This window comes from Strix aluco, chromosome 3 (assembly GCF_031877795.1).
Source record: "Strix aluco isolate bStrAlu1 chromosome 3, bStrAlu1.hap1, whole genome shotgun sequence".
NCBI classification, from domain to species: Eukaryota; Metazoa; Chordata; class Aves; order Strigiformes; family Strigidae; genus Strix; species Strix aluco.
The window spans coordinates 63371575-63399002 of NC_133933.1; the positions used below are offsets into that span (position 1 = coordinate 63371575).

At 39.9% G+C, this 27428-nt stretch overlaps 1 protein-coding gene across 6 annotated transcripts in view; it reads left to right on the forward strand.

The window, feature by feature from the left end:
• Positions 1 to 27428, forward strand: part of ARID1B (AT-rich interaction domain 1B) — a 334093-nt gene that overhangs the window by 235185 nt on the left and 71480 nt on the right. For 4 of the 6 annotated variants that reach the window (XM_074818828.1, XM_074818830.1, XM_074818831.1 and 1 more), the window contains exon 6: positions 13950 to 14039. The exons of the other annotated variants lie outside the window; for them this stretch is intronic. In XM_074818828.1, the coding sequence (XP_074674929.1) occupies positions 13950 to 14039 (90 nt within the window). The remainder of the gene's footprint in view (positions 1 to 13949; positions 14040 to 27428) is intronic. 6 annotated transcript variants of the gene reach the window in all.

Consider the following 27428-nt stretch of genomic DNA (forward strand, 5'->3'; position numbering starts at 1 on the left):
TCTCTCCAGCAAGTCATTGTAAAATGAGCAGCTGTTGTGTTGCTGATAGCTATGGCTAGGAAAAGCCAAAATGTTGCAGGGGGTTCTTGGTGGGAAGGCCGTTAAAATAAAGGTGTTGCTTTCCCAGGGTTTACTGGAAGAGAAGCATCCTTTTCCCAGTGCCTCCTTCCTTGCAACAAAATTGAAGACTAATTTAACATCAAAAGGGCAGACAAACAAACAGCCCCCTATTAAACCTCCCAAATGGCTGATTCTCTTCCACTGCCTGTTTAAGCTGTCTCCCCACCCCACCGCAACCCTGCCGCCCCGCATTGCTTTCTGCCACACGCCGCGAATTTCACGGGAATGGACTGGCACAGGCAGCACTGACATTGGCACGTCCCTAGCTCAGTGGGCATTTCCTTCCTGTGCTCTCTGAAATACTGGACGGATATTTTGTGTGGTAAATGGCACACACATATACAGCCTTTGTTTCCATTCGCATTACTGGAATAGACAAGGGAGATTAACCCCTAAGAGCAGAAAAAGCAACTTGGACAGATTTTGTTCAGAAATACAGTTTTTCTCTCAAAATGGTAACACTTCTTGTTCAGACACACATTCATTACAGGACTGAAGTTCTATTCTTTTATGATTTTTAGGGATTCAAAATGGCATTCTGATTTTCTATTAAGTAGATCATTATTCTGCTTTGCCAGAAATCCTGATCTCTTTATTTTGTAGCCATCTTCATAATTAGGGTACGTGTTCCTCCAAAGAATGAGATGTGATGCCCTGCATTGCTTTGGGTCTTGAACTGTGCCTGATTCAACCCTAAACCATTAGTGGAAGCTGATGCAGCACATCATCAAAATGCACTGCTGTTGCCAGAAGATTTAGTGGCTGTTAATTTCACTTTTCTCTCTTTTTTTTTTTTTTTTTTTTTCCTTTCCCTCCTGCTCCAACCATTCCAGTTTACTAACAAAGCAAAAATGTAAATAAGCTAAACTCCCCTTTCTCCCCCCCCCATCCCCAATTTTGATCTTACTGGCCAAAGGCTTTTGTCAGCTCTTTCTCCCTTGCGGTGTAAGCAGCAAAATTTTTTAATATTAAGAGTTCTGTGGAAGATTGCTGATAGGCCAGGAATCTCTTAACCCATGATGATCAAGCAGATTTTGTACAAGTTAATAGATTCTATTATTTTTAAACCTCTGCAGCAGTTTTTATCTGTATAGAAGAGAAAGGTACACTGTATTAATAACAAATAGCAAATGCCATCTTCAGAAAAATGTAACTTTTTTTTACATAGATCAGTATTTTGACTTGCGCTTTTAAAATATTACATTTACTTTCTAAACAAACAAGCTTATTTTCACTCTGTTAAGCATCAACTGTCATGTTTTTATTGCAATTGTATTGATGTCTCCTTTCACCAAGGAGCTTGGATACAGCTGGAGTTACAATTTTCAGGAAGAAATCCATGTGTGGATACTCTCACTTAGGAATGTTATTGCCAGTCATCTTAATTCATGCTAACCAGTGGTGAGCACCCTCCTCTGATTAAAAAGACACCAAATTTGTAGTTCTGGTAATCATATGAGTCAATGGATGTGTTCCATTCAGTGATCAGTTCTACTCTCTGCAAACCTGTAGGTGTTCCCCTCCTGTATTGATCAGCTAGCTAGCTTGAAATCCAGGACCCATCAGAATTATAGAATTACAGGTAGCACTCTGGGCAAAAAAGGAGCAAGAGGGGAATGGGATGCCCAGAGAGAGCTGGAACAGGAAATCCTGCCTTGGTGCACATGTCAACGTGTGGGTAGACTAGAGTGACTAAAATGCTGGGAGAATTAAAAAATGAGCAATAGTCTATCATAATCCAAAAGGACATTTTAATGCAAAAATCTGAATAGGAGTGATGCTTTCTTTCATGCCTTATAAAAGGAGAAGCCTAAGACTTGAACTGTTTCCAGAAGTGGCTGCAGTAAGACAAGCCAGTCAGACAGATCTTGTTTTAAACAAGAATTTTGAAAATCTTTTGCCTGGGATTGAGCTATTCCACATTCTTACTCCATTGACCACCAACTACTGTTAATGTTATACAGCATGGAGTCTTTTCAAACATTATTTGAGGGAGAGAAGACTACCATATGAAAGAGAAATTGCAGTACTTTATTTTTTGTAGAAGTTTTACAGGTACCCGAAAATAATAGCAAAACAAGAAAGGGGATTATATCCTTGTAAAATGGATATGATCCCCCTGTCTAGAAAGATTATTTTAACACATCTATCAATATTTCCCCCTTGGCTTCTCCGGAGGCAAAAATCTTGCAACAGCTTGTTGCAAGGAAGATGCATGCTGTTCATTGGCATCCGGACCAGAAAAAAAAAAAACCACATAAAATGCCATTGACGTAGCTATGTTCTTAATCACTGCTAGTACACAAAACATCTATTCAGCAGTTTTGCAAATCTAGAATGCTTACAAATGAAATACGTGAATGTTTCACATAGCAGTAGTTTAAAACCCTTTCTTTTGAAGGGTTTGAACAACATTGAGAGTTTTTCTGTCTTTTGACAAGAGGAAAAATAGGCAAATTGTAAGGCGCTCTGGCTCGAGGCATTGCTTCTAGCATATGGAGCATCTAACTTGTGATACCTATTAGAATTCAGCCCAGGTCACACCTGATGAATAATCTGTTGTCTCAAGGCTTTGTGAAATAACTAAATAGTCTCAATCTAGTTTCCTGAGGAAAGCCCATGCCACAAAAGGCACTATCAAAACTGCTGTCCTACTTGCAGTCTGGCCAGAGAGATCAGGGAGGTATCCTCTGCAGAGGTGGTCTTCCCAGAACAGGTGTAGGAGATGAAATGAGACAGAGACACGCTGTTCGAGTTCCTCCTGTTAGGTTTTCCTGATGACAGAGGGTTTCATATTCCAGCACCATCAACCTGCTGTTTTTCATCAGCTCGAAGTTAAGTGTCAGGTAGGAAGACAATAAATCACCAAAACCAGCATGCCCTGGGTAGTTCTTTTTTAGGGGTAGTTTTTGGTTTTTAGTTTTAAGTGGTTTCAGTTGCTTTCTATCTGGTTTATCAATGTTTATATTTCACCATCACACATTTCAGTTCTGGTATTTAATTGCTGTGTAAGTCAGTGACAAACGTTTCTGCCCCTGAAGAAACTGAACATCCTGCAGGGTCCAGGGAGCACAGCACTGAGGGTCATCCAGCACCCCACAAAGGCTTCATGTAAACCTGCCCCAGACGGCCAGATCGGTAGCGCTCACATCCCCATAGGTGTGCTCTGCCCCATACCTCGTTTGTCCTCTTTGTTGATTCCTGACAGGCCTGTTTTCACCATCCCGGCAACTGCCGAATGGCCAGCGCAGCAGGGCATCTGCTGCTGTGCACGCCATGGTGGCACGCGTATGGCAGGCCCCTTCTTGTAGTGCTCTGAGTCATTGGTAGCCTCGTGCTGGTACAAATCCACCTAGAGTATGACGGCTGTTGAAATCCAATTAAAATCTTTGCATAATTATACATGTTCATGTAACAAAATTCAAATATCCTTAACCACAGCGGCCAAGATTTGACAAGTGTGTTTGTTGTTAGTTTTAGATGTATACTTTAAGGCTCATTGGACAGTTATTGTTTACATTTAGTCATTAACCTGTGCATTTCTTTCTAACTTTTTTTTCTCAACCCGCTTATGTTTTTGTCAAGTAATTTAGTACAGTGTATGTTTGTTTTTGAACATTTGGGGTTTTTTATTCTGTCATTATTTGGCTACACAAGCATAGATTCTCTTTCCTTTTTTGTGTTGCCAAATAGGGCATTAATTTGTGTATTATCATAAATTAAAAGGTTGTCTTTCACTCCCTTGTCCTTTGCAATACTAAGCAATGATTGATGAGCGAATGGGAAAAGTCTCTCACATTTCCATCAGTATGTTTTTGTTGTTGTTGACAGATGATTGTTATACTAGATAAAATAGAGCATAAATGGTGTAAGTGGTTTGATTTCTGTGATGGGATAGGCTGTTGCAGTTTTCATTTTTTCGGTGGACTGTGTATCACTGCCACTAGAGATATTTAAAGCGGCCTTCGTGCTTTATAGTTACTGTCAGACTTGACTAGACAGGTACATGGTGTGTCCCTCCTCAGAAGAAGGAACATGAACAATTGCAAATATGGCTTGAATTAATTCTGGACCAGCTAGAAAATAGCCATTTAGCCTCAGAAGAAGGATATTTTCACTACCTCCAGATAATATTTTTTTTAAAAAATTAATGAAAAGCAAGATATTCTCTTTACTCCTTAGAGGCAAAATTCATGCAGGTTGAGCTGCAGCTTGAAAGATTCAAATGACCCTTTGACAGCATCGCTCTGTAGGTAGATATGGAAGTCAAATTGCAAAGCGGGTTTTTAGAAAGAAAACACAAAAGAACAACTCACTCCAGTGGCAAGCTTTTCTGTTTGTTCCCCATCTCCAGATAGCAGTGGACTCAAATTATTGTGATGTGTTGATTGATTACAGCCACTAAGTTTCTTAGTAATCAGTTTCATCACTTATTCTCAATTCACGCTTACACCTTTGATTTCTCTTCCACAACAGGGTGATGTGGGTTGTCGTTGACTAATGAAGAACAGAATTGGTTTCGGCGTGAGACAAACGGAATGCCGACACCAATCCCAAAATGCATTAATCTTTAATAATCCACATCTGCATGTTTATAAATGATATAACCAAGGGTTGCTAATGTTGATACTCCCCCTTCCAAACAGAAGCTGACATAGAAGTTGGCGTTTGCAAACTGCATGAGAGGCACATGACCATGCATGGTGTGTGTCACCTTGCGGAGGGAGCTCGCCAGATGAAAGTTCTCAGTTGATTAAAAATACATGAAGAATTGCTCTGCTTCTGCACCAGTCTTTGGAGCTTATCGTTGTCGGGCAAGATGAAATATGGCATGATAGATCTTGTCTTCAGGAAGATCAGACCCACCAAATGGTTTTTGGAGGCAGGTTTGCCTCAAGGTGCTTTTATCCTTTACGCATTCAAGTTGCCCTTTTCTCCCCCATCCCTGAGAACCGTTGAAACGTGGGCTGTGTAATATGCGATATAACGCAATAAGAAAAACTAGATTATCTAAGAGTTTGTTCCTTTTGAGAACAGTATTAATGAGAGCACATACATTTTGCTACTAAAACGCCCGTTAATCACAAGCAGTGGACTAGTATGAGAAGTAGCAGGCAGGACTAGCAAAATAATTCATTGCCACATATCAGCGCTGCTCCAATTTCCACCTGCTTGCCTGAACTTGAGAGAGTCAGGAGGAGCAGGGAGGAGTGAAACTCCATCGCTGCTGGTCTTTTGAGTTAATGTAGCCTGATGATGAATATTTATTCTGAGCAATTCTTACATGTAGCTGGATCAAGGAAAAAGAAAAATGGATAAGAAACAGCAATTTCAGTTCACGTTGACCCTTTCTTTGGTATCTTCCATGTTTTCACACTGCAAATATAAATGAAAGTTGATACAGGGTTTTGTTAGAATTTGGCAATGTTAAAATTAGGAGTTCAGGTTTTTATTAGGTGGCAAATACTAGAAGTGTATGTCTGCTACATTTGTTGTGCTTCTGAGGCTCTTAAAAACTGTAGACACAATGAGGAACAGCTTAGAGAAAAACTCTCCTCATAGTTATAAATGCAGTCTAGAGAATGAGCATTGATAATGAAAAATTCTTCCTTTTGGAACTTGGATTAACTCCCTAAATGGAATTTTGGAGTTTTAAGTTTCAGGTGTGTGGAAGGGTAGGTTTCATTTCTGGAAGGAAGAAATGAGCCAAATATAAGGAAGAAATACTACCCTGTCCTTTGTTAGGAGCTTTTAGATACTTAGCACTTGCATCAATTACAATTTTATATTCTGGTTAAATGACATTTTATAAAGAAATTGAGAATGTTTTTTCTCTAGCCGAAGCATATGCTTTTTGCATTAACAAACATGTAATGTCGTGTCCCACGTAATTATGAATTACTAAATCCATGCAACCCTTTGCAATCTTCTACTTCAGTCTAAATGCAAGCAAAACTGTCATTTTTATGAAAGGCTTAAAGGACAGAGTAAAAAAATACGGTATGATTACAGGGTTTGGATCGTTCCCTGAAGAACATAGACACTTATTTTGAATGGTTTGCACAAATTTAAGAAAATGTAATTTACAAAATCTAAAAGCAATTCAGAGGCCCTGTAGAGGTGTGAGAGAAAGCGCTGGGCAAGCTGCGGCCGCAGCCTCTCCCAGCCCCTCTCATCCCAATTCACGCCATCGCTTTGGAGGGACGCGGTGACACAGAGTGCAAAACATGTGGAGGGGCGGTTAAATGAGACTTTAGAGGGAAAAAAAAAAGAAAAGAAGTCAGTGGCTGAGCTTTGAAGAGGTCTGTCTAGTGCAGAGCAGCAAGCGAGTGGGGAAGAAAGGAGCAAGCGCCTCATCTAATCTTTCTCCTGGGGACCCAGGTGGACAAATTGGCAACCCTGTTCACAGCCCTCCCCCCCCCCCCACCTCCTTTGTAGCGTAAGAACTGCTAATCGGATCCATGCTGCTGCAACTGTGGTTAGTTATTAACAGAATAAAAGCAGATTTCTTCAAAAGAACGGGTTGGGGAAAACGGCTATACAAAATTGCAAGGTTGTTAGAATCTTAAATGCACAGCAGTCGGTTTTTCCCTATTCTGAATTAGGCAATGAATACGGCCTTTCATCTGTCACTGTGCCTGTTTCTTCAGAAGGCAGCCAAACATTAAGCTTCTCAAACAAAAAAAAAAAAATTGTTTGAAAGAGGAAAAATATTGGGGAGCAGAAAGAATAGGAAAATAAGAAGGAGAAATCAGGTTTTGTTTTTATTAATTTGGCCTGGTGAGAGAAATACGAGCTTGCCTGCTCTATTCAGTTCCTGCATGCCAGCCGCTGTGAGCCACCATTTCTGAATGCAGGGATTAGAAAAGATTTAACTGGTTGCTATCCTGGGCTGCGCCATTCTGGATCAGTCTCCAGCAGAAATACCCTGGGCTGGGAACTGTCCCGAGCTTAATGGAAATAATGCATTAAATGAATGCGGAGTTAGGCAGAGGTGAAAGCAGAAAGAATTTGATCCCCCGAAATGAAACTTCTCATAACTGTTAAGTGAAATTACAGGTCTGGGGTGGGTGTCACTGAAGATGGAGAAGCAGTGATCCCTAGATTTAGACCAACTTATGCCTTGGCTTATATAAATAAATAAATGATGCATCCCTAATTTTGAGGAGCTCTAGTACCTTCCTGGTTTGCAGCAGGATTTTAAAATTTGTTGGAGAGGACTAGTCCTCAGGCAGACAGGTGCTTGCTGTGGCCTACTGGAAATCCATTCATTATTCGTGTGAGTCACAGCCTTTTGAAGATTTCCATTGACAGCTTGCTTTGGGCTTGTTGCCAGAATCTCAGGAAAAAATGCTGTGATGCTTCACTTCCATCCAAACACAGAGGTGACTTCTGGATGGGGCGTGGGTAAAACAGAACCTCTTGCAGTGGCTGCTGCTGCTCTCCCTTCTCCTCCCGAGCAAAGTGAGCTTGGCCATGGCGAGCAATATATTTGCTTTCCTGCCCTTTGCCACTCAGCCTGTTGTCAGTTTAGGCAGTACTAACAATTATTTCACTTTATACTCCAGAGCATTTGTTAAAAGGCTTCATACCTTACTCAGAGGTTACAGAATCTGGGAATAAAACTTGGATGTCTAATTTGGCAGACCCCGGTTTCAGCTACTTAATTCATTTTTTTAAAAAGTCCATAATATAATGAATTATTCTGTAGTGAGGGTGACATTTGGATGGTGTTCCATAAGTAATACCTTGGGACTACGTGCTGAATAATGAGGATGAAACAAAATATTGAATAGCTACCTCATCCTGTCAGTGTCAACTTTGCTTTGAATTAAATGTTATATCATGTCAAACAAGTAGCTTCTGGTCATGAAATTAAGATGTTTATGTTATTGCATGTGTGTGGGGAAAAGTCAGAGCTAGGGTTCTGCAGGCCACCTTAGCTCACTGTTGCATTTTTTTAATGGAGATTTGAGAGCAGTTTAGCACTTAGGTTACAGTGACATCTCTGGAACTTCCTCACAACCCAGTCCTTGATGTGGTAAATGTAACACAAATATGAAAAAGAAGATGGAGTGTAACATTCAAGGATTAGTAGTCTGAGAATTATATACTTTCATGCAGAGAGAAGTGATTTTTTTTATCTTTTGTGGATTTTACATGGATTGCGAGTGATACTCGCGTATGTTAGGGAATCTTATGTCTTTGAAGCATGATGCATTTATTTTAAGAGCTAATAAGGAAAATTGGGGCCAGACGTAACAACAGTCTTGATAACCTTTTGTAATGTGGAGCATCCATAAGTCTGGCTTCAGTTGATAGTCTTCATGTTTACAGACACTTTGCATTGTTGCGGCAATACAGATCAGCTGCTTGTGATCTTGCTTTCAGCAAGCCACACAGCCAGCAACTGAAAGCGTCCCAAAGCAGGAGGGCTCTGGGCTTGGTCCTGAGCTCCTGGGTCAGAGAGGTGGAAATAGTCTGGGTGAGCAGGCGGCAGTGGATTACCAATGTTGCTGTTGCAAGCAAGGGGTTATTAGATGCAGTGTGGTGCTGAGCAGAGCCAGAAGCCTTGGTGTGAGCACACTTGACTCTGCGTATATCCCCCCAGAGTGGTTCAGCAGGGTCTCGGCTGCTGTATTTGAAAGGGTCCTCATGTCACTGGCCTTTTAAAGCATCTGTGCTCAGGTTACTGTATAGATACAAGGAAGATTTTTAACATTTTCTGCATCTTAATTTGGGGGGATATGCAGGGAACCCTTGCTTTTTACTCGGATGAATAAGTCATTTAAAAAGTACCATTGATGCAACAGGAAGCTTAGCTATAACGCATAAATTAAGGAAGAAAATAATCTTTATTCTTAAGGGGTCATAGGCTTTGTAAGATGAAAGAGATAACACAAACGGCATGACCAGTTTCCCTTTATGCTATCCATAGAAAAATTTCTTTCCTTTGAGGTCATTTGCACCTCACTTCCAATTTCCTGAAAAGCTCATTTAAAATGGTCCTGTATAGAAGCCTATTTATGATCTTTCGTTTCTGATGTAGGGATCTGAGACCCAGAATGTCCCTTCCGGTCTGTGAGCCTTTACTGTCACATCAACTGTGTGATATAATCCCATTATTTTATCAGACTTCATCTTAATCACTAGGTTTCCTGGACCTCATTATTTCTAAAAGGAAGTTGTTTCAAATTCCAGTAATGGTTTGATTATCATCCTACATCGTGCTTTCTTTCCTCCCTGATATTTAGCCGCAAATATATTTTTAAACAGAAGTCACAAAATCACAGCTTTAGTTTTTGCCGTGCTAAATAATACTCATCCTTTCAGTCTCCTGTCACATCTTGCTGGTAGCTATTCTTGGTTCCCATACCTGTTAGCATTAGGCTTTCTGGTTTTGTCTGTGTGAATGCTCAGCAGTGACACATCAGCAATGGCACGATGTTTCCTTACCTCTACTGGAAACAATTCTCCTAATTCATCCTAATAATATTTTTTTTTGATGCAGGGTGACATCAAATGGTTAGTTATAACTATTTGTAGATTATAACCATTTGTAGGTCAACAAATACGGTCATATTTTCCTTCCTTTTCTTCTCCCATTTCTAACTGATAACCCTACAGATCTTCAGTTGGAAAAGGCTTATTTCTGGTCTGTGAGTATCAATGTTTACATTTTTATTAATCCAACCCAAAAGGTGGTCCAGTTTCTTAGATAACATTTTGATCATCTTCTGTATTGATTGAGATTCCCTACTTCGTAATCAGCCAATGTCATTAATTCAGTCCTAGCTCTTAACTCCTAAATTAGATTGAGAATCGTCCCAAAGACAGTCCATGTGATCTTTAACTTCTGCCTTTCCTCCAGCCTTATGTTCCCCTTTCAACACAGGTTGTGATCAGTCCCCCACCTTCCTGTTTGCCAGTTCCTCACCTATCTTAAAATTCCTGTACTGATATCCCTCCTTCCCTCCTTAACTAGTAATTTCCCACGGGGAACCTGTTACCACTGAAGTGCTTTCTTAATTCAATTGTTCAGGCACAATTCTGTGAGATATTGTCCAACTGGTACAGGATACCAGGGCTGAGCATTCTCCAGTGTCATTAGAGTGATGGGAGCAGAGCACCCTCAGCATGTTTCAAAACATTACTGATTTGGGCTGTAATTCATCGGAAGGACCTCTCCTCAGCAGGATATCAAAGGTCTGCTCTTTCTTGCTATGTTGGCTCTAAGGAATTTACTTTTTACACTTTAACTGCAGATTTCATGGCTGTAGTCATAATGCAATCACCATTTAGTACTTTTCTCAATCCATCTCTTCCAAAGGTGCAGTGCAGTCTCTTCTGACTATTTCAAGCATAGATTTTCAAAGTCTCATGCAAAATGTTTAAAAAGCATTTGTAACGTAATTTTTAAAATAGAAAATCCGCTTACAACTGCGCTATTAAGCATTTTTAAATTTTCTCACCTCTTCAACTGACTTTATCTTTTTTTTTTTTTTTTAAACAGCAGACATCATATTAGGTAGGCTGCTGGTTTTGGTAGTTTTACAACTAATTTTACAAGATAGCTATATAAATTTGAATATCATTTTGCTCCTCTGTAAATGTAGGTGAAATAACTGGCATGGCAGCATCTATCCTTTTCACATGCATTGTTGTATTTGCTGTGATTTTGCATAATAAAAATGTTGTGAAACATCCATAGTATTCAGTTTGCGTTAAGTTTTGACAGGTGGAGTGTCTCACCAATGTGGCAACAATACTATGCAAAACATGGGAAAGGGTCATCGCTGTTTAAACTTCCATCTGTGTATCATTGGGTCAAAGGAGACAGTAGTCTGTCAGTGATAAAAACGTTTGGGGTTTTTTTCCCTCTCTTAAATAGCTGTAGAATTTATGTTTAAAAAGAAAAGAGGTTGTTTTCCTTTTGTAGTTTTCCTTCCCTAATAAAATACAGAAGTCTGTTCATGTATTATTTAAAGTGTCTTCCAAGAATCCCAACTACAATACTGGTTGAAAGAGGGAGGGATTAATATCATTTAAAGGAAAGAAATGGAAAATCTTTAAGGTCATTTCTTTTCATGACAAAGGAACTTAAAAAAGCATGGCAGATGGGATCTTCAAAGGTTTGTAAAGTCCTGTCATCAACTCCCGATCAATAGGCGTTAGATACCCAAATTAAGAGTTCAGTTCAAGTCTTCAAAGGTATTTGGGTGCTTAACCTCCTTTTACCTTTCAGATCACTTCTAAGGATAAAATGTCAGTTCAACTGAAAACCTTTTGGCACAATGCTTTCATGTCCAGCACCTGGATAATTTGTAGCACCCACTGATAAATCAGCATAATGGACACATGTCTTCCAAGTTCATTACTTGTTAGAATATGTGTAGAGTTGGTCTTGTTGATGAAATCGTTTTCCTTTGTGAAACAAAAATTTTGCTTTAAAGTATTTTTAATAGAGAAAAAAAGCAGAAGTAAACTTTAAAAAGTGAACTAATAGAACAGATTAATGTTTGCAGAGGCTGATAATTTCAGTGAATTTGCAAAACTCCTGAGCGTGTAATCCCTGAGGATGCAGATGAAAACAATTTCTTTGTGACATATCGAACACGCGCTGTTCTAGGCTGTGACTTTCCCAGTCCGTGCTTGCACATCTACTTGTGCAGGATAAGGCCTCTGCCAGATAGCTGAAGTAGTGTAAAAAATGTAAATGCAGCGTTAGAAATGTTAATATAAAAAACTAAGTGTATAAATGTATTCAAAACATGCTATTAATGTCTCTCAAAGTTTGCCATGCCTCCACCTAAAGGGGGATCCCACTGGGAGCTGTGTGGTGCAGTCAGGACTACCCCTGCCTTTATTACTATTTTTTTAAAGTATTTTTAAAAATCTTAGATGGTTCAGATCTACTTGAAGTGTTCTGTCTGATAGCAGTGCCTCGGGCATACACAGTAGAAGTGGCAGTGCCCCGTGTTAACATGGAATTGCTGTTTGTTTACAGTCTTGAGTCACTGAATCCTTTCTGTCAAGCAGAAAGCGTTTGTTATAATGCAGGCACTTACTGTCTCCACAGCCTGCTCTTGAGTGACATCAAAACATAAGCCGGAATATTATTGTCATATGCCTTAGAGTTCATGAATGGGCCGTGGATCCCAAAGCCTTGGGCGCTGAGTGGCATGTTTGGTCTTTTGGAGGAGCAATTCTGCCTCCAGTCCAGCATTTGCATCTCTGAGACAGTTGTCACAGCTGCTCCCAGTAATGTTGACTGTCATGTTTTTTAGTGCAAGTGCACCTCATCTGAATAGCTAGTCGGTGGTTATACTCCATATTTTGTGGATTTTCTTTTTGTTCTTTATCTATCTGGCCTTTCTGTAGAGTTGGTGCCGAGAGCCAGTTGCTCTGAGGCTGGGAAGCGGACGGGGCAGAGCAGACACGTTCGCTTTCCTCCATTTACATCCAACTTGGGGCTCTTCATTGCTCTAAAGAGCGAGCAGCCCCTGCTGCCCCCTGCCAGCCTGGCTCCCTGCGCCAGGGCCGGCTGTGGCCGTCTTGCTCCCGCCACTGCGGAGGGGTGGCTGCTGAGCAGGAGGAAATGAGTCTCAGCAGGCACAAATCTATTGCGGGTGGTTTTATTCTTTCCATTTCTTTCAAATGGAAAACAATCTGAGCAGTTTCTGAGGATGAGGGGTATAAATCTGTCTGCTGCTATTTATACCGTGCTCGTCACTACAGTGTCTAAATGCTTAAAGTATATATTTGCTGCCTAACCTGAGGTGGTCTTCAAGCAGCTTGGGCTGTCAAGTGCAGGCGCGTCTCAGACCAGCAGCGGAGAGGAGTCCCAGGGGGCATCCAAGTCTCATTCTTACTCCCACTCAGGCTGTGGCAGGTTGGCTGTTGGGCACAAAGCTGTTGGGGTGTTGTGGCAGTGCAAGGGTGGTAGCATGGACTTCCCTGCTTGACATGGTGTTGAGTGGTGACCCAGAGGAGTGACTTTCATCAGTGCAACAAGCACCTGATTTACTATCTGGTAACACTGAAAGGGAAGATTTTGTGTCCTGAGCCTCACAGACAGCATTGAGTGCTGTTCTTCTTCGGGTGGGTAGACACCAGTGGATAAACTGTGTGGGTGTCTTTTGAATGAGACTATAAAAATGGGTCTGTCTGTTCTGGATGGATATTTTAATAAGCAAATATCTTCCTTTGCCTTTATTTGAATAATAACATACCCCTTTGCTGTCTGAACTCTTTTAAACATGCTTCACTTTCACCACATGCACCTACATACTATTCTTTATTCCCATATTCTACATGGACATTCTAATAATATTAAAACCACCGATTCATTGAAATACTTTTTAAACTATTGTTGTTAGTCATTTTTGTATTGACTGAATTTTTCATTGGTAATATTGTTGGCAGCAGTCCATGTCTGCCTGGCTGGAGGCCAGTTTAAGCTCGGCAGGATGAGCCCTATTGTTCAGCAGACTTGGATTTTGTTAAACTCTCTAACAGAAATATGTGTCAGGAGATTTGCAGCTATAAATTGGATCATGTCGGTGAGGTTGGGAACTCGCTCAATACGAAATTGAACATTTCACCATGCCTGTTGCTAAATATGTTTATGCATGTTTTCTCCATGGGTTTCAAAAAAAAAAATAAAAAGAAAAAACCTAAAAAAGCTAGACCTGTTGAGCTCTGTATTTACCTTATAGAGCTGGTACTTACTTTGATGTTGAGTGGTTGAAAAATGCAGCAAGGCTTGGTTTTGTGCATTGCAATGTTAAAAGCAAGTCTGTTTTCCCTTTTTTCTCTGTGTGTTACAGGCAGTCAGATGCCACCGCAGCCTCCTGGCAGCCAGTCAGAATCCAGCTCCCACCCTGCCTTGAGCCAGTCACCAATGCCACAGGACCGAGGTTTGTTAGGTGTTGGGGCTTTTTTAGTTGGTGCCAAATGCTGCCTTCGTTTTAAGTCGCACATTAGCAATGTGAGATTTCCTGGTATTTCTTTTCTTTTCCCAGGGAAAATAATGACAGTCCTCATTGTAAAAGGCTCAGGGGGTTTCCTTCTCTGGGGAAAGAGCAACTGAATGCTGGGTTTTACCAAAATATAATTGGAAGCAAGGCTTTCTCAAAATACAGTGAATGCCCAGAGTATAAAGGCAGTTTGCTGTAAATACTTGAGTTGTGTCCTAGAGAACTGAACTTTTCGTTGTCTATCCTGGAATTGACATGTATAGAAATAGTGCTAGCTACGAGCACTGCAGTCTTGCTACTGTTCTTAAAATTCTCATCTCTGATGTCTTTGCTCGGACGCGATAGCTTGTCCTCTTGCCAGTTCTAGAATAAAAATATCTTTAAATATAAAGGGAAATCAACTATTTAGGTCAAATGGTTCAAAGATTTGGAAATCTTGGAAGGGAAAACCTTGCAGGCAACAGCACTGTTCTAAAAGGGTGCTTCCTAGCAAGTGCTTGCAAAAATAAACAGAGCTTTTTTTTTTTTTTTTCTCTTAATGTTACCATTTATAAACTTTAAGCCCTTTTCCTTTTGTCTTCTTCCTCCCTAGCTCATGAAAGATAGTTCACAGCTTTGTTGCGTGGCCATACATACAATCAGCTGCTGTAAACTGGGCATCCTGTCCATGCAGTGGTTAACATGTGCCAGTGACAAGCTTGCAAAACAGACACATGATAACTGTGATAAACATGGAGTTATTTATGAAATGCCCCTCCTAAAATGTCTTGCTACCAGAAATATTCCAAGTAGCACCATATGGGGATACCATAAATACTAGAAGTTTTCTCACAGTGAAGCAAGTTGAACTCACAGAATGACAAATTTCTGGGATAGCATCCAGGAGGAACTAAGAGGACTCACAAAGAAGAGGAGAGAGTCTTAATTTTTGCTGGTTTTCTGTGTTGGATGTCCCCTCCTCCAGGAATGCTGATTAACGAGAACATGAAACACAGAATTCCATACTCATCTCATTTGTTATGTTTCTTTTTCAGTCATTCTTTATACATAGTTGTTAGTGCAGGGACTTACTTTCCCCTTAAGATTTTTTTAGAATAATGTACATGTTTGGTGAAAAAAGAATGGCCTCAGTACCCAGTACAAATACGTGATGCTTTGTGATAGAATGTCACAGGGCAGCGGGAATGGATCAGATTGAGGCTTTGAAGACCCAAGCATCCCGGAAAGATGTGTGCATTTCCTGGCACGAATGGGTCTTCGCACAAAATGTTACACTGTCCAGTAATAATTATTTCTGCAGTGTGTGCTCCTCATCTGGCTTTGGGGGACAAGTTAGGCAGGTCTGACAGAGCTGGAAGGGTTGAACCTCTCCGATGCTGCTGTTGAACAAAGCTGGGGGTCATTGTATGTTTGGGAGAGGCAGGGGGGTGTTCAACAGTAAACCAGAGAAAACAGCTGCGGTAACTGGGAAGTCAAACAAGTAAATAACAGTGAGAGAAATAACATTTGCAGATTGATTTAGTCTGGTTCTTCCTCTGTACAGAGGGGGTGAGAATTGTGGGTGTGTTCTTAGAGAAAATGTGTTTGGGAATGTTGCAATTTTTGCACTTTTCATATGCAAAATCTGGTGTAATACACATGATCCTTGTGACCCAGCTTGTACAAGAAGTCCATTTGTTTCATGCAGCAATATGAAATTTGTAACTAGCTAGGTCATATTGATTTTGCAGAACATGTTCCCCAAAGCTTCTCTAAAGTCTGTGCTATACGCGCATAAACATGCGTGCGTTCCCTTTTGCGCCCTGTCATTGATTAGAGGCTCCTTTGAAATGGAAAACTTCACCTTTTAAAAAGGCTGTTACATTAGTTGATTCCTTTGCTTGCTTGAACTGGTTTCCACTGAACTTGGAAGAAAGGAAGGAGGGGGAGTGATGGGGACTCAAAGGGAAGGTGCTTGTCATTTACTGATAAAAACCTGAGCAGAAAATCGTTGCTGCTAAGGACACCTGATCCATAGGCATCTGTTACAGTAATTTAAACTCTTGGCTTACTGATACACTTTCTCCCAAAAAAGAAAAGAAAAAAAAAGAAAATTAAAACAAAAAACCCAGAGACCCTCCATAGCATAAGGTAATGTTGTTTGTTTTAGCACTTTGTATAACATTTCTTTCCTTGTTTAGAGAGAGAACTGAATGAACAAAAGACTACTAATTGTTTCTTGAGCAGAATCCTCTACTCTCAATACTTGAAAAAAATGCTATATACCAGATATTGTGAAGCTTGATTGACAGGTGGAGTCTGAGCTGTAACACTTCTGGATGCTAAACCACTGCCTCGAACCATTAAGTTTACACTTATTTATTTTATTATGAAAGTATTTTATTATATTTTACCCTACTTGCCATGGTTACTCAGCACCCGGCTGGGATTTTTCTGTTTGCCTGCCTGAGACTATACATCCCCTGTCATACAGTGCAGCATGAAGCAGTGAGCGTATTTTTACATGTACATTCTGTGTGTGTAAGGAGGGGAGTGGTAACGTATGTGCATACAGTAATAGCAATTTCTTGTGGGATTGGATTTTTTGTGCTCTTCAGCTTGCTTTTTGTGTAGCTTATTATATACTTTCTGTAATAAGCATAAAAATGCTTACTTTTTAAAAATAATTTGAAAGTTTTTCATGTCCTCTCAAGCTGTAGGACATTTGGACCCATGCCAGCGTAAATGGAGTGTGCTATTCTAGGCAGCCCACTTCTATTCTCATCCCAGAATTGGTAGCTGGCCGCTGTTGTTTGATGCCCAATCAATGAAGCTTTTTCAGTTCTACCAACACACATTGTCTACCTAGGCAATAAGAAATTGCATGTACTTTTATGTGCATAATCTGTGTCTCAGCTCACATGACATTAAAAGTACTGGGACTTGAAATAAGTCCCATACACCTTAATGGACTGTCAGAGCCGGAGAGCTCTGGAGACAGAGGGAGCAGGATGTGTGGGACTGGAGTCAGAAGTCTCTTGGAGAAGCAGGCGTGGTCATGGCTGCTCACCTGCACGTGCATTTAACTGCTGCTGAATCACAGCAATTACCATTACTTGTGGATACCACATGAAAACGTGGTCACGACTAATTAAGGTAGTCATTGAAACTTGCTGTGCTTTTGGGGGGAATGGGATGCATGTTTTCTTTTTGTTTCTGATACAGCTACTCCAGACTTTACTGTGATCAAAAGTAGGGGTTTGATTTTTCACGTTTATTGAAATCAAAGCTTTTTATAAACTTTAGTTACATCAGCCTCCAGAGGTAGGGCAGTGGTGATACCGCAGCTGTCATAACCATTTGGCAAATAATTGAGATACACAGTCGCTTGAGTTCCCTATATTGAGCTATACCTACTTACCTCATCTGTTTGAGTTTTGGAAGCCACACTTTGAGGATGTGCTTAGTAGCCAGAACTGCTCAGTGGGTTAGAAGTTATTTGTATGGATCAAATAGAAACCCAGCATATCAAAATTGACCCGTTAAATCGGTTTCTTGAAGCTGCAGTGTGGAAAAGAAGCCTTTCGTCCTGACCATTAGCTTATACTCCCTCTCTTAATTTTGTAACGTAATGGAGATGGCTGTCTGTATATGAATACTCACCTGTGGAGACACTAATAGGAGAATATGTGTCACAATAATGTTGAAATAGGCACTTTTACCCCTGCAGAAACAAATGGCTCCTTACCTAATTTTGAAAAAGCTTAGAAAACTTAACTACTTTTTTTAAGTACTATTTTTCATGCTTATGCGGTTGGATGTGTACACGTCAGGTTTCAGGCTTGTATTAAAATAGTGAATGGGGAGCTCCTGAAAACCATTGAATTTAATGGAAACACTTAATGACTTCACGTTATTACTCTAGCAAGCACTCTCATAATGGGGATACTTAAAGAAGCCTTATTTATTAGTGCAAATGTATATGGGTCAGAATTAATTTTTAAAAAATCTTTAATTGTTTTCCCCTTATAATTTTCACAGCGGTACGTAGTTAAATATTCATGATAATGCTGATGATATGCTAAAGGTCTGAAATAGATCTGGAGTCTCAAAATCAACACAGGTTATTTAACCCTTTTCATCTAATGCACCATTGGGGACTTGCTCATTGAAATCCCAGAGCTCTGGAATAATTAGAAGATAGTAATGAGGATTTAATTAGTCCTTGAGATATGCTGAAATAGGACCACTGAGAACTTTTTCTGTTTGGACATGGATTGCAAGCAGAATTGATGCCGTTGCAGCTGCTGTGATGTGCTGGAAAATGTATTCCGTTGCTGGAGGCAGTTTCATGGCACCATTCTGTGCCTGTCAGATCTATGTGGAAAGTGCCCGGAGTAAGCACCTCCAAAATTGTTGAATAGTAGCCTTCCTCTTCTCCGTCACCTCCTCCCAGTACCTTTCATTTTTTTTCTTTTTTTATGTCATTCTTTCTGTTCTAGCTTTATTTCTTCCCGTTGTTGACATGATCCAGCTTTTGAGGATTGTTGTACAGTTGTATGCTCCATTAAAAACATATCACAGGGAGAGGAAGTAAGAAACTGCAGGCTTGTAGTAGTACAGGTGTTACACTAAGCAAAATTCGGATCTTTTTGACACGACTGCTTGTAAACTTTATCCTCAGATCTAGTCCTTATTTAGTATTAGATCTTCACAGAAGTGATATTTATCAGTAGCTGCAATGTAGTAAATTTAAATAGCTTTTTTGGCAGCCAAGATGTTATCCAGCAAGAGGTACTAACAGATGGGATGTGATCAGGCATTTTGATGTTCTCTTTGTGCTTCCCTATAAACACTAAGTAGCAACTGAATTCCTGTAACTACAGTTTCCTAATTTGCCCATTAGATTTCATATAGGTATTTTTCTCCCCTTTAACTGTTTTCTGGGCATGCTTATTTGTACACAGTCATCACATAAATTCCACTGTCATGTATTTTCTTCTAACAAAATATAAATGTTTTTGCTTGCATGGAAGACACAGAATACCAATCGGGTGTTTTGCACCTACAATTCCTGATCAGATTTATGGCTTAATACTGACATTTGATGGTAGAGATTCTTTTCCCTGAAATCTATTTTCTTCTTAAAAAAAGAAACCAGAAGGAAGAAAATAGATCAAAGAATACTTATTGCAACAAAAAAAGATACTGTAGTTTGCTTTTAGATCTTAAAAAGACTTTTTCCCTGAGAATACATTTTTTGCTCTCATTTGGGGATTTGGGATCTATTCAGAGCACTGAGGAGCTAGAGAATAAAATGATTCTTGTCATTAAAATTCTTCTGCTTGCCATGTTAACGATGACACCACTTAAGGTTAAATCAGACTTGGTAATAAGTTTACTTGATGTAGACTGAAGTGTTTCAGGCTCTTAAAGAAAGATGCTTGAGACATGCACTGAGTGCAAAGCCACAGGTATGTTTGAGTGCCTCTTCTGCACATAGCATTCTCCAGGTGGGTCACTGCGGAGGAGCTGAGCTCCAGCTGGGACGCAGGAACATAGTGCCAGGCTGGGAGGAAATACTCATGCCCAGAAGACTGGGGTTAGAGGAATTGTGTCGTCAACAGCCAGGAAAGTGCATCATATAAGGAGGAAAAGCAGGTTTTAGTTGAAACTGTCGCACTAGCTCTGTAAAACATACCTTTTTAATCTCAAGTCACGTGATGAAATAGGAATGTGATACATAGGAACATACAGAAGCTGGTCTGTATGTGAAGGCAGAGCCACACAGTAGAGCCATGTGCTAAACTTCTTTGGTGACTCCAAAAGCTGCATTAGTTTGTCAGTTTAGTGAACACTAAATTTATCAACAGTCTTTGAAAAGGATCAGGCCGTCATTGGTTTTTACCACTGTACTTTTAATTTGATTGTAAATGTGGAAGTGCACTGAAATGTAGCATTGGTCTGATGAGCAGGTTTTGCAAATGTATTGACACTATTTTTCTTAGCTATTTTAATTGCAATAGCACCCAAGACCCCCATTTTTCTACCTGTTTGTATTATATACTATATCATGTAGCAGTGCACAGAAAAAAAGCTTACAGTATGTCTACTTTGATTAGTAATCAGGATCTTTGGGATAAAAGATTACTGGTTTTTACTGTGAGCTGTGGGAGTGAATAGTTTTGTGTCTGTCTCTCAAGCATTGCAGGAGGACCTGCTCTTCTTGCACAGAAGTATTGGAAATGTTGTTACTTTGCCAAACCAGATTAATTCTTAAAAAAAAACAGTTGCAATTTCAGGATGCTGGTTTCAGACTGTACTTGGATTTCAAACATATACCAGCCAGTCTCGGCTTTAGGTTGATCTGATTAGTTGTGGCCTACACTAAATATACAGCAGTATTGGCCATCTGCAAGAAGAACAGAAGGAGGAAGGGATATGATTTACATGTGATAAGCCACGCTGGGAGACAGCAAAACTGCAGAAGTAGGATTTGAAGTAGATAATAATATCTGTACAATCAAAACCCAGAGTCAGGTCTCCCAAGTAAATTTTGTATACTAGCAGCTGGTCATTGCTTTCTTCTTGCTGATGTTAAATCCTGTTATACTTGGTGATGAATCTTTATCTCATTTTTTAAACTAAATTGGGGATTCTCTTTTTGAAATTAGGGAGCAGAATTGAATTATTCTGAGAGAGTTTATATAGTTGCCAGCAGAGAGACTTCTCAATAGAAAAGTTTCCACTGACTTCATTAGGCAGCCGTCAGATTCCCTGCCTCTGGGCTCAGGGAGCGAGATAAGCCAGAAGCAGTCACTGATGAAGAACTTGACAAAGTGACAGTCGATGTTCCTGTCACCAGGCTCAATGTAAAGTTACTGGGTACGATCCCTGTCCCTGGGATGGCTTCGCATGGTGGCCTATAAACTGGGAGCTGCCTGTTCAACAGCACCATTGTTTCCAGGACACTCTGCTCCCTTAGTACCTAAGTTAACCTTTTTATGAAGCTTCTCTAAAAATAAAGAACTGGTCTAAGACTCTTTATGTCTTTTAAAGTTAATATATAGGGCAGTGAGCTGAAATCTATATGCTGTATGTATTAGTAGCTAACACTGGATAGTTCTTTCCATCCCAAAGGATCCCAAAAGACTGCAGAATAAACACTCATCAGGGAACAGCTGCAAATCAAGGAAGGGAAAAATCAGTCAAATCATAAATCGTGGTAAAATAAGACCAAGACAAAGGCATTTTGGGACTGAGGACACCACGCTGATTTTGTACTTTTAAAAAATATTATGATTTATTTTATGTGTGTGCAAGACAGAAAAGACACTTTATATGTATTTTAGTCTTGTCCACAAAATCCATACATATCTCATGGTATTCAATATATTTACTTCATGAAAAGGAAGGTCTGAGTTGATCCATGGAACCTTTGAACAGGAGTCTCCAGGGAGGGTAAATTTTTCAAACCTGAAATTTAGACCATTAAGCCTGCAGGCCTTGCACATTATGCATTGAAAAATGCTGTTCCTTCTTTGCTCTCCTCCGTGATTTTCATAAGTATGCATGTTATTAGGGAAACTTAGACAAATGTTGATTGTATAAAGCAGACTGACTCCTTGGGTTTTTCATGTTACTGCTCGGATTAATTCCAGCAGCCCAAGCTACCTACTGAAATTGAGGATTCACTTCAGGGTCAACTGGGCGGGCAGGGTGGGGTGCTTTTGTGCTGCAATTCACCATTACCCTGATTTTCCAAGCAACATCGTAAAAGCATCTTGTCTAAGGTATTTTACAGTAACAACTTATGTGTAAGATGGTGGATGAGCAATGGTTTTTTTGTTCTGTGTGTGCATCAACATCTCCATGAATGTCTTTCCTTCTCTGCCCTCAATGTAGCACTTAAAATTTACATCAGAGAGCATTACGCAAGGTTTGCATTAGGAAAGCTTGGATGTTTCTTCCCCAGCTACCATCTGGGTAATCTGTCTGATCCTTCCCCAGATTCTAATTTATCAATGATAGATTATATGAATTTCAAGGCTAGGCAGTAGCAGAGGGAGGTTTAGGGGTGGGAAAAATTTAAACATTATTGCGTGCTATACATAGGCCGTGTTTTGTAATATCAGAGAGAGAAGCAGAGGAGATTCAGCCAGTTAACCTAATAGCACAGCTGGTAAAACACTAGGGGGTCTGGGTTAAAACCTTAGCTAGGTCATTAGTTTCCATCTTCCCCAAAGCTATTCACATTGTGAAGAGAAGCAGTCAGACAAATAAACAGTGAGGAGACTGCAAGATAGATATTAAAGCATAATAAGAAAATACTTTTAAAGAAAAATAAAACCAATCCAGCGCTTTTTCTTAAACAGAACATTGATACTTCTGTGAAAAAGAGAAATACTGCAGTGATCTTTGTAGGAAGCCTCAGTTTTGCTAAGGTGATATTTTCCATAACTGCTGTTTCACATAAGCAAAGAAGCATCCTTTGTTGAATGGGTGTGAAGAAATGTGGTGGTTGTTCTGCAGATGCTAGCAAATGCCAACATGAAAATAAATTGTCCAAGTACCAGAGGGAAACCATGTCACTGTTACTCTGTCCCAGCGAACTTCAGATGTTTTTAGTAGCACCCTGATGGACTTGGAGAAGACAACAAGGTTTTATGTGGGCTGAAAAAGAGCTCAATGTAGAAATTAGATTCCCCCCCCCCCCCCCCCCCCCCCCCCCGCCATGGTTAGTGGGGAAACAGTAAAGAACTTTCTCCTAAAAACTCTTCAGGACTCTTTTAAAAAAACAGATTGTGATTGCAGAAAGAAATGGGGATTTTAAATTTTTTTTTTAGCTTTTATATGAGTAAAAATCTAACTTTCAACAGGATTATTAGCCTTCTTGTTAGAGACTGAAGAATAAGCTTCTTAATTTGTCCTATGTCAGTGGTCTCAGTACATTTTTTGATGATTACCCTTCAGTTGCCCAAGTTGCTTGTCAGCAGAAGTGTTCTCTCGGTACCAGGGATATTGGCAAAGATCTGGTGTATTCAATACCTGAGCATTGCCCATGCCAGTGCTGCTGCTTGGGCCACGTTAACAGGTTCATACCAGAACCATCCAAAGATGTTGTGTTGGTGCAGTGCTGTAACTTAGCTGTGCTAAATATGGATCAGAATATTGTTTCCTATCTGTTTGTAAAGGTGTTTTATTTCTTTGATTTTTTTTTTCCTGCCTATTAACTGGTCAGGTATATTGAGAATTAGTATTTGCATCATCTGAATGAGGTTGACACTGCAAGCTGATCTACTCATGCTCACCAACCCATCACCCTGTAGCGTATGTTACTAAGTTGGATGTCCCGTGTATGACAAACATAGGTTTCATATGTGCTGTCATCAGTCCAGCTGGGCATGTTTTAGTAAGGCTGGCTTCTGGAAAGTGAGAATAAGAGCTGGAGTATCTTGAATGTAAAGAAATCTTGTGTCTTCTTGCTCTAGAGACCAGTTTTCTTATGCCACCCACACGGTTTCCCTTGACTTGGGTTGTATTCTGGTACATGGGTCAAACCTTCCCCAGTTTCTTCATTGCTGTTATTTGTTTAGACTTGTATCAAATTTTTGTCTGCTTAGATTTTTTCAAGTATCTAAATCTCTCTCACTGTGTTCTTTTTAATGTGTATTTTAAGTAGCACCTTAGGAAAGTACAATGCCATTCTTTGCCAGTGACAGAAAGTAGTTTACGGCTGGGTAGAGCTGGCCCCTCATAAGCAATGGCTCCTGTAGTCTGTAAGACGCTCATCTCCAGGTTTGACCACACCATTGGAAGATGTTTGTTCCAGTACCATTGACAGTCTGTGCAGACAACCTGGTTGCATATTTAGGGTCCTGGTTATCTCTGGCTTATGCAAGAGTAACCAACTCTTTAATTACTAAAACACTTCATTAACGTGTGAATCTTGTTCTGTTGGATGTTTCCTCGCAGTGCTTTGAGGTGCTGACTGTGGACATGTTTAGCTGGGCAAAAACCCAGACACGTGAACCGTCCAAAGCAGTCCAAAGACGTGCTGAGCTGTCCTTGCCATCTGAGACAGGTGGGCTGGGGAGAATTTCAGTCTAACTGTGATCTTCCTGAGCATCCTGCCATGCTAACAGGTTGCCAAATTTTATTATATCCACTGCACAAAATACTGGTGTGTGTTTCTTTAGCTTTACCCTGCCACTTCTGCTTCAGTGTTGTTTACCCATAGACAAGCTACATTTGGGAGTCACTGCTTTAGATCCATCTCAATTCTGTTGTATTCTCTGGTGAAAATCCTGAGATAGTAAATACAATCCAAATGTCTGTCTGAGGAAAGGAAGTCTGCCAAAAACTGTGTCATGGGTGTGCAAACATTTGCCCTTTTTTCTCAAGGGTACTAGCCAGTGCCTTGCTAACATACCAAGCATTGGAAATTTGTGTGATTCCCGCCCTCCACCCCCCCCCAAGTTTTTCCCTTGTAGGCAGTGGAAAATATCTCTTTTCACATATTTAATTTTTTTGAGCTGATTTGTAAGTAGGGAATTTCATGTTATTTTTCTGTAATTATTTGACATTTCGTGTATGCATCCAATCTCTTTCTGCTTTTCTCATTCCATGATTTTCAGAGTAATAAATCTTTCTAGCCCCTTCTTTAGCCTCTGCCCTTGAACAAGGGGAACTTCCTTATTCCTTACTCAGAAGGGTTACTCAGTTGTTTTGGTCCCATGCTCTGTCACTAAGCATGCCTCTCTAGAAGGAGTGATAGCCTGATGTATTTTTTCTTACATAAGTTCTTTTTTACAAAGTACCATTGCAAGTTGTATCTTTTCTCATTTTTAATTTATCAAATGTGTAATTTAATGATGATCTGCTATCATTGTAAACCCCAAAGTTTTCCTGAGCTTAAAACGAGTAAGTGTTTTCGGGTTTAATTCATTCATGAAAATCGATGCACTTCTCCTGGCTAAATCAAAAGACCTCTCATTGACTCTGGGTTAAGTGTGTGCCAGTAGACAGTTGCTGTCCATCAGCTGATATGCAATAACTTGTTATACCTCCTTTGTGTTTGAGCTCCTGTTTTCCTGGAAAGGTTTTTTTCATATTCAAGCCAAGACTTTAAAATATCAAAAGAATCCAAATCAGATTTTACACCAACACCCAGCACATTTGGTGGGTGTTTTTCAGGGTTAGTGCTAAGGAGATAGTATTTAACAAACAGATTATTTTGTATTGGTCAGTGTACAGATGTAATTAAGACAACCTTAGTGCATAATTTCATGAAGCTTTAGTAAGTTACTGTTGTTTATCTGTTTTATGTATACATATGCATAGGGAAAACGAAGATTTTAAATGTTTTTACAAAGGCATCATAAATGGTATTAGCTATATGATGTATTTTACCAGATGTTAGTACTGTATAGGACAACAGAGGCTTCATTTTTGTCTTTTCCTTTATCAAAGGAGCAGAAACACTTCTGTCATAACCAGTACCCATTTTACATTTTTTCTCTATATTTTGCTAAAAAGAAGGAAGAAAAATATGCTGCTACCTGCACATTTTTAAACCTTGCATGTATGTTCTATGTGTAGATATGGTGTGCTAATTGTTAATAGTATGCTACTGTTTCATTTACAAAATAAAAAAAGGAAAAGATGACTCTACAACTTTAAATTGGGTTTTAATAAAGACAGCCATTCTTTAGGAACGTAAATGTAGTATAAAAAATAATTTCTGAATACTGCACTTTATTCAGCTACTCCTGAAATAGCTTAGTTTGCCAAAATCTGCTCAAGTGGGTTTTTTTGTAAGTAATCTCTTGTCATGTCAAGTAAAGCATCATCTGTACCTCTTTTATCACTAATATTAAGGGAAGGGATTAGATTTGTTTACTGATGAGCATGTTGCCATTGCAGTTTTTAAGGTCTTAACTCATAGCTGTTTCGTAGCAGTTTATTTAAAAGACAAAAAACCCCACCTTGTTGTCAGGGAGATTGATATGTCCAATGTAGTCTGGCTGTTGAATCACTCCACCACCTTTACTCCAGTGCAGCTCTAATGTAAGCCTACTTCCCTTCTTTACAAAAGCAAACTTTATCTTAGATCTAATTTTCTGGAAAGAAAATTTATTTCTTTTTGTATTGGTTATAAAATGAAGTTGAACACTAGGGAAAATGTGTGTAAATAGGGAAAAATGAATGTATGCCAGCTGCTCCCTTTCATTTCTGATAAGATTTCTAGAATTGATGTTGTTTTCTCTTTGTGATGCAAGAATGTTAACGTCTTGACCAGGAATGCTTTTTTTCTCTGAGACATTTGAGGCTTCTGCAAATATTTGAAACACTTCAAACTCATGTACTGATCTCTGAACATTCACTGGGCTCTCACTGAGGTAGAGAAGCATAGACTCCTCTTTGTTGTTATGGAATCCACATCACAATAAGGACCTGATCTTACCTTCTCCACGTGGCATCTATAGCTGAAATGACTCTTCTGCTCTCTGGAAGGAAGTTGGAACATGTCCTGTTTTAAGGCCATGCCTCAACATACCGTACAGAGAGTGTTACAAGATAATATGGCACAGATAGTCGTATTGAATTTCAGGCTTCCTTTTCCTTAATTCTTTACCTCTCCATGCTCAAGAGAAGATAGCAAAGCCAACCTTGTTTGAGAGGGATCTCACACCCTCTGGAATGATGAAACTTATGCCTCACGTCAAAAGCTGTTAAGGAGTTTGTTCCGTTCTTGTTGTGTTACATTTCTGTAAACTAAAGCCAGAGCATAGTTATCTCTGCTGTTGAATTACTGGCATACCCCATGGCATGGTTTTGACTGAAGCCTGTGAGCACTCCCTGAGCCACAGCGCAGGGCATGGATAAGGCAGCACAAGGGACTGCACACAGGAGTCATACTGATAAGACTACCAGGACTGAGTGGGAAGGTTTAGCTGGATGGACACGAGCGTGCCACACCTCTCACCAGGCCAGGGAATGGTCCTGGCAGGTTTTATTTATGACTGTACACATAGCCACGCAGTCCACTCCACAGCATCAGAAATGGATTAGAAGTTTCCTGAAGAAGAGGTCATTTGAGTGGAAACATTTATTTCACTTATTATGGTAGTCCCTTCAGGAGCCCTTCTGACAACAGCAGAGCTGGGTAGAACTGATGTTCTCCATGTTCTGCATTAGACATCAGTCCATGTTCTCCCTTAGATTCAACACCCAGCAGTCTCTCTGCATCACTACTAGAAATCACTACAACCCGTACAAATGATAGCTTTTCAATGTGTCATCCATCCTTGTGGTGTTAAGAAAAGTACTGCCTGTGATAACTGGGCT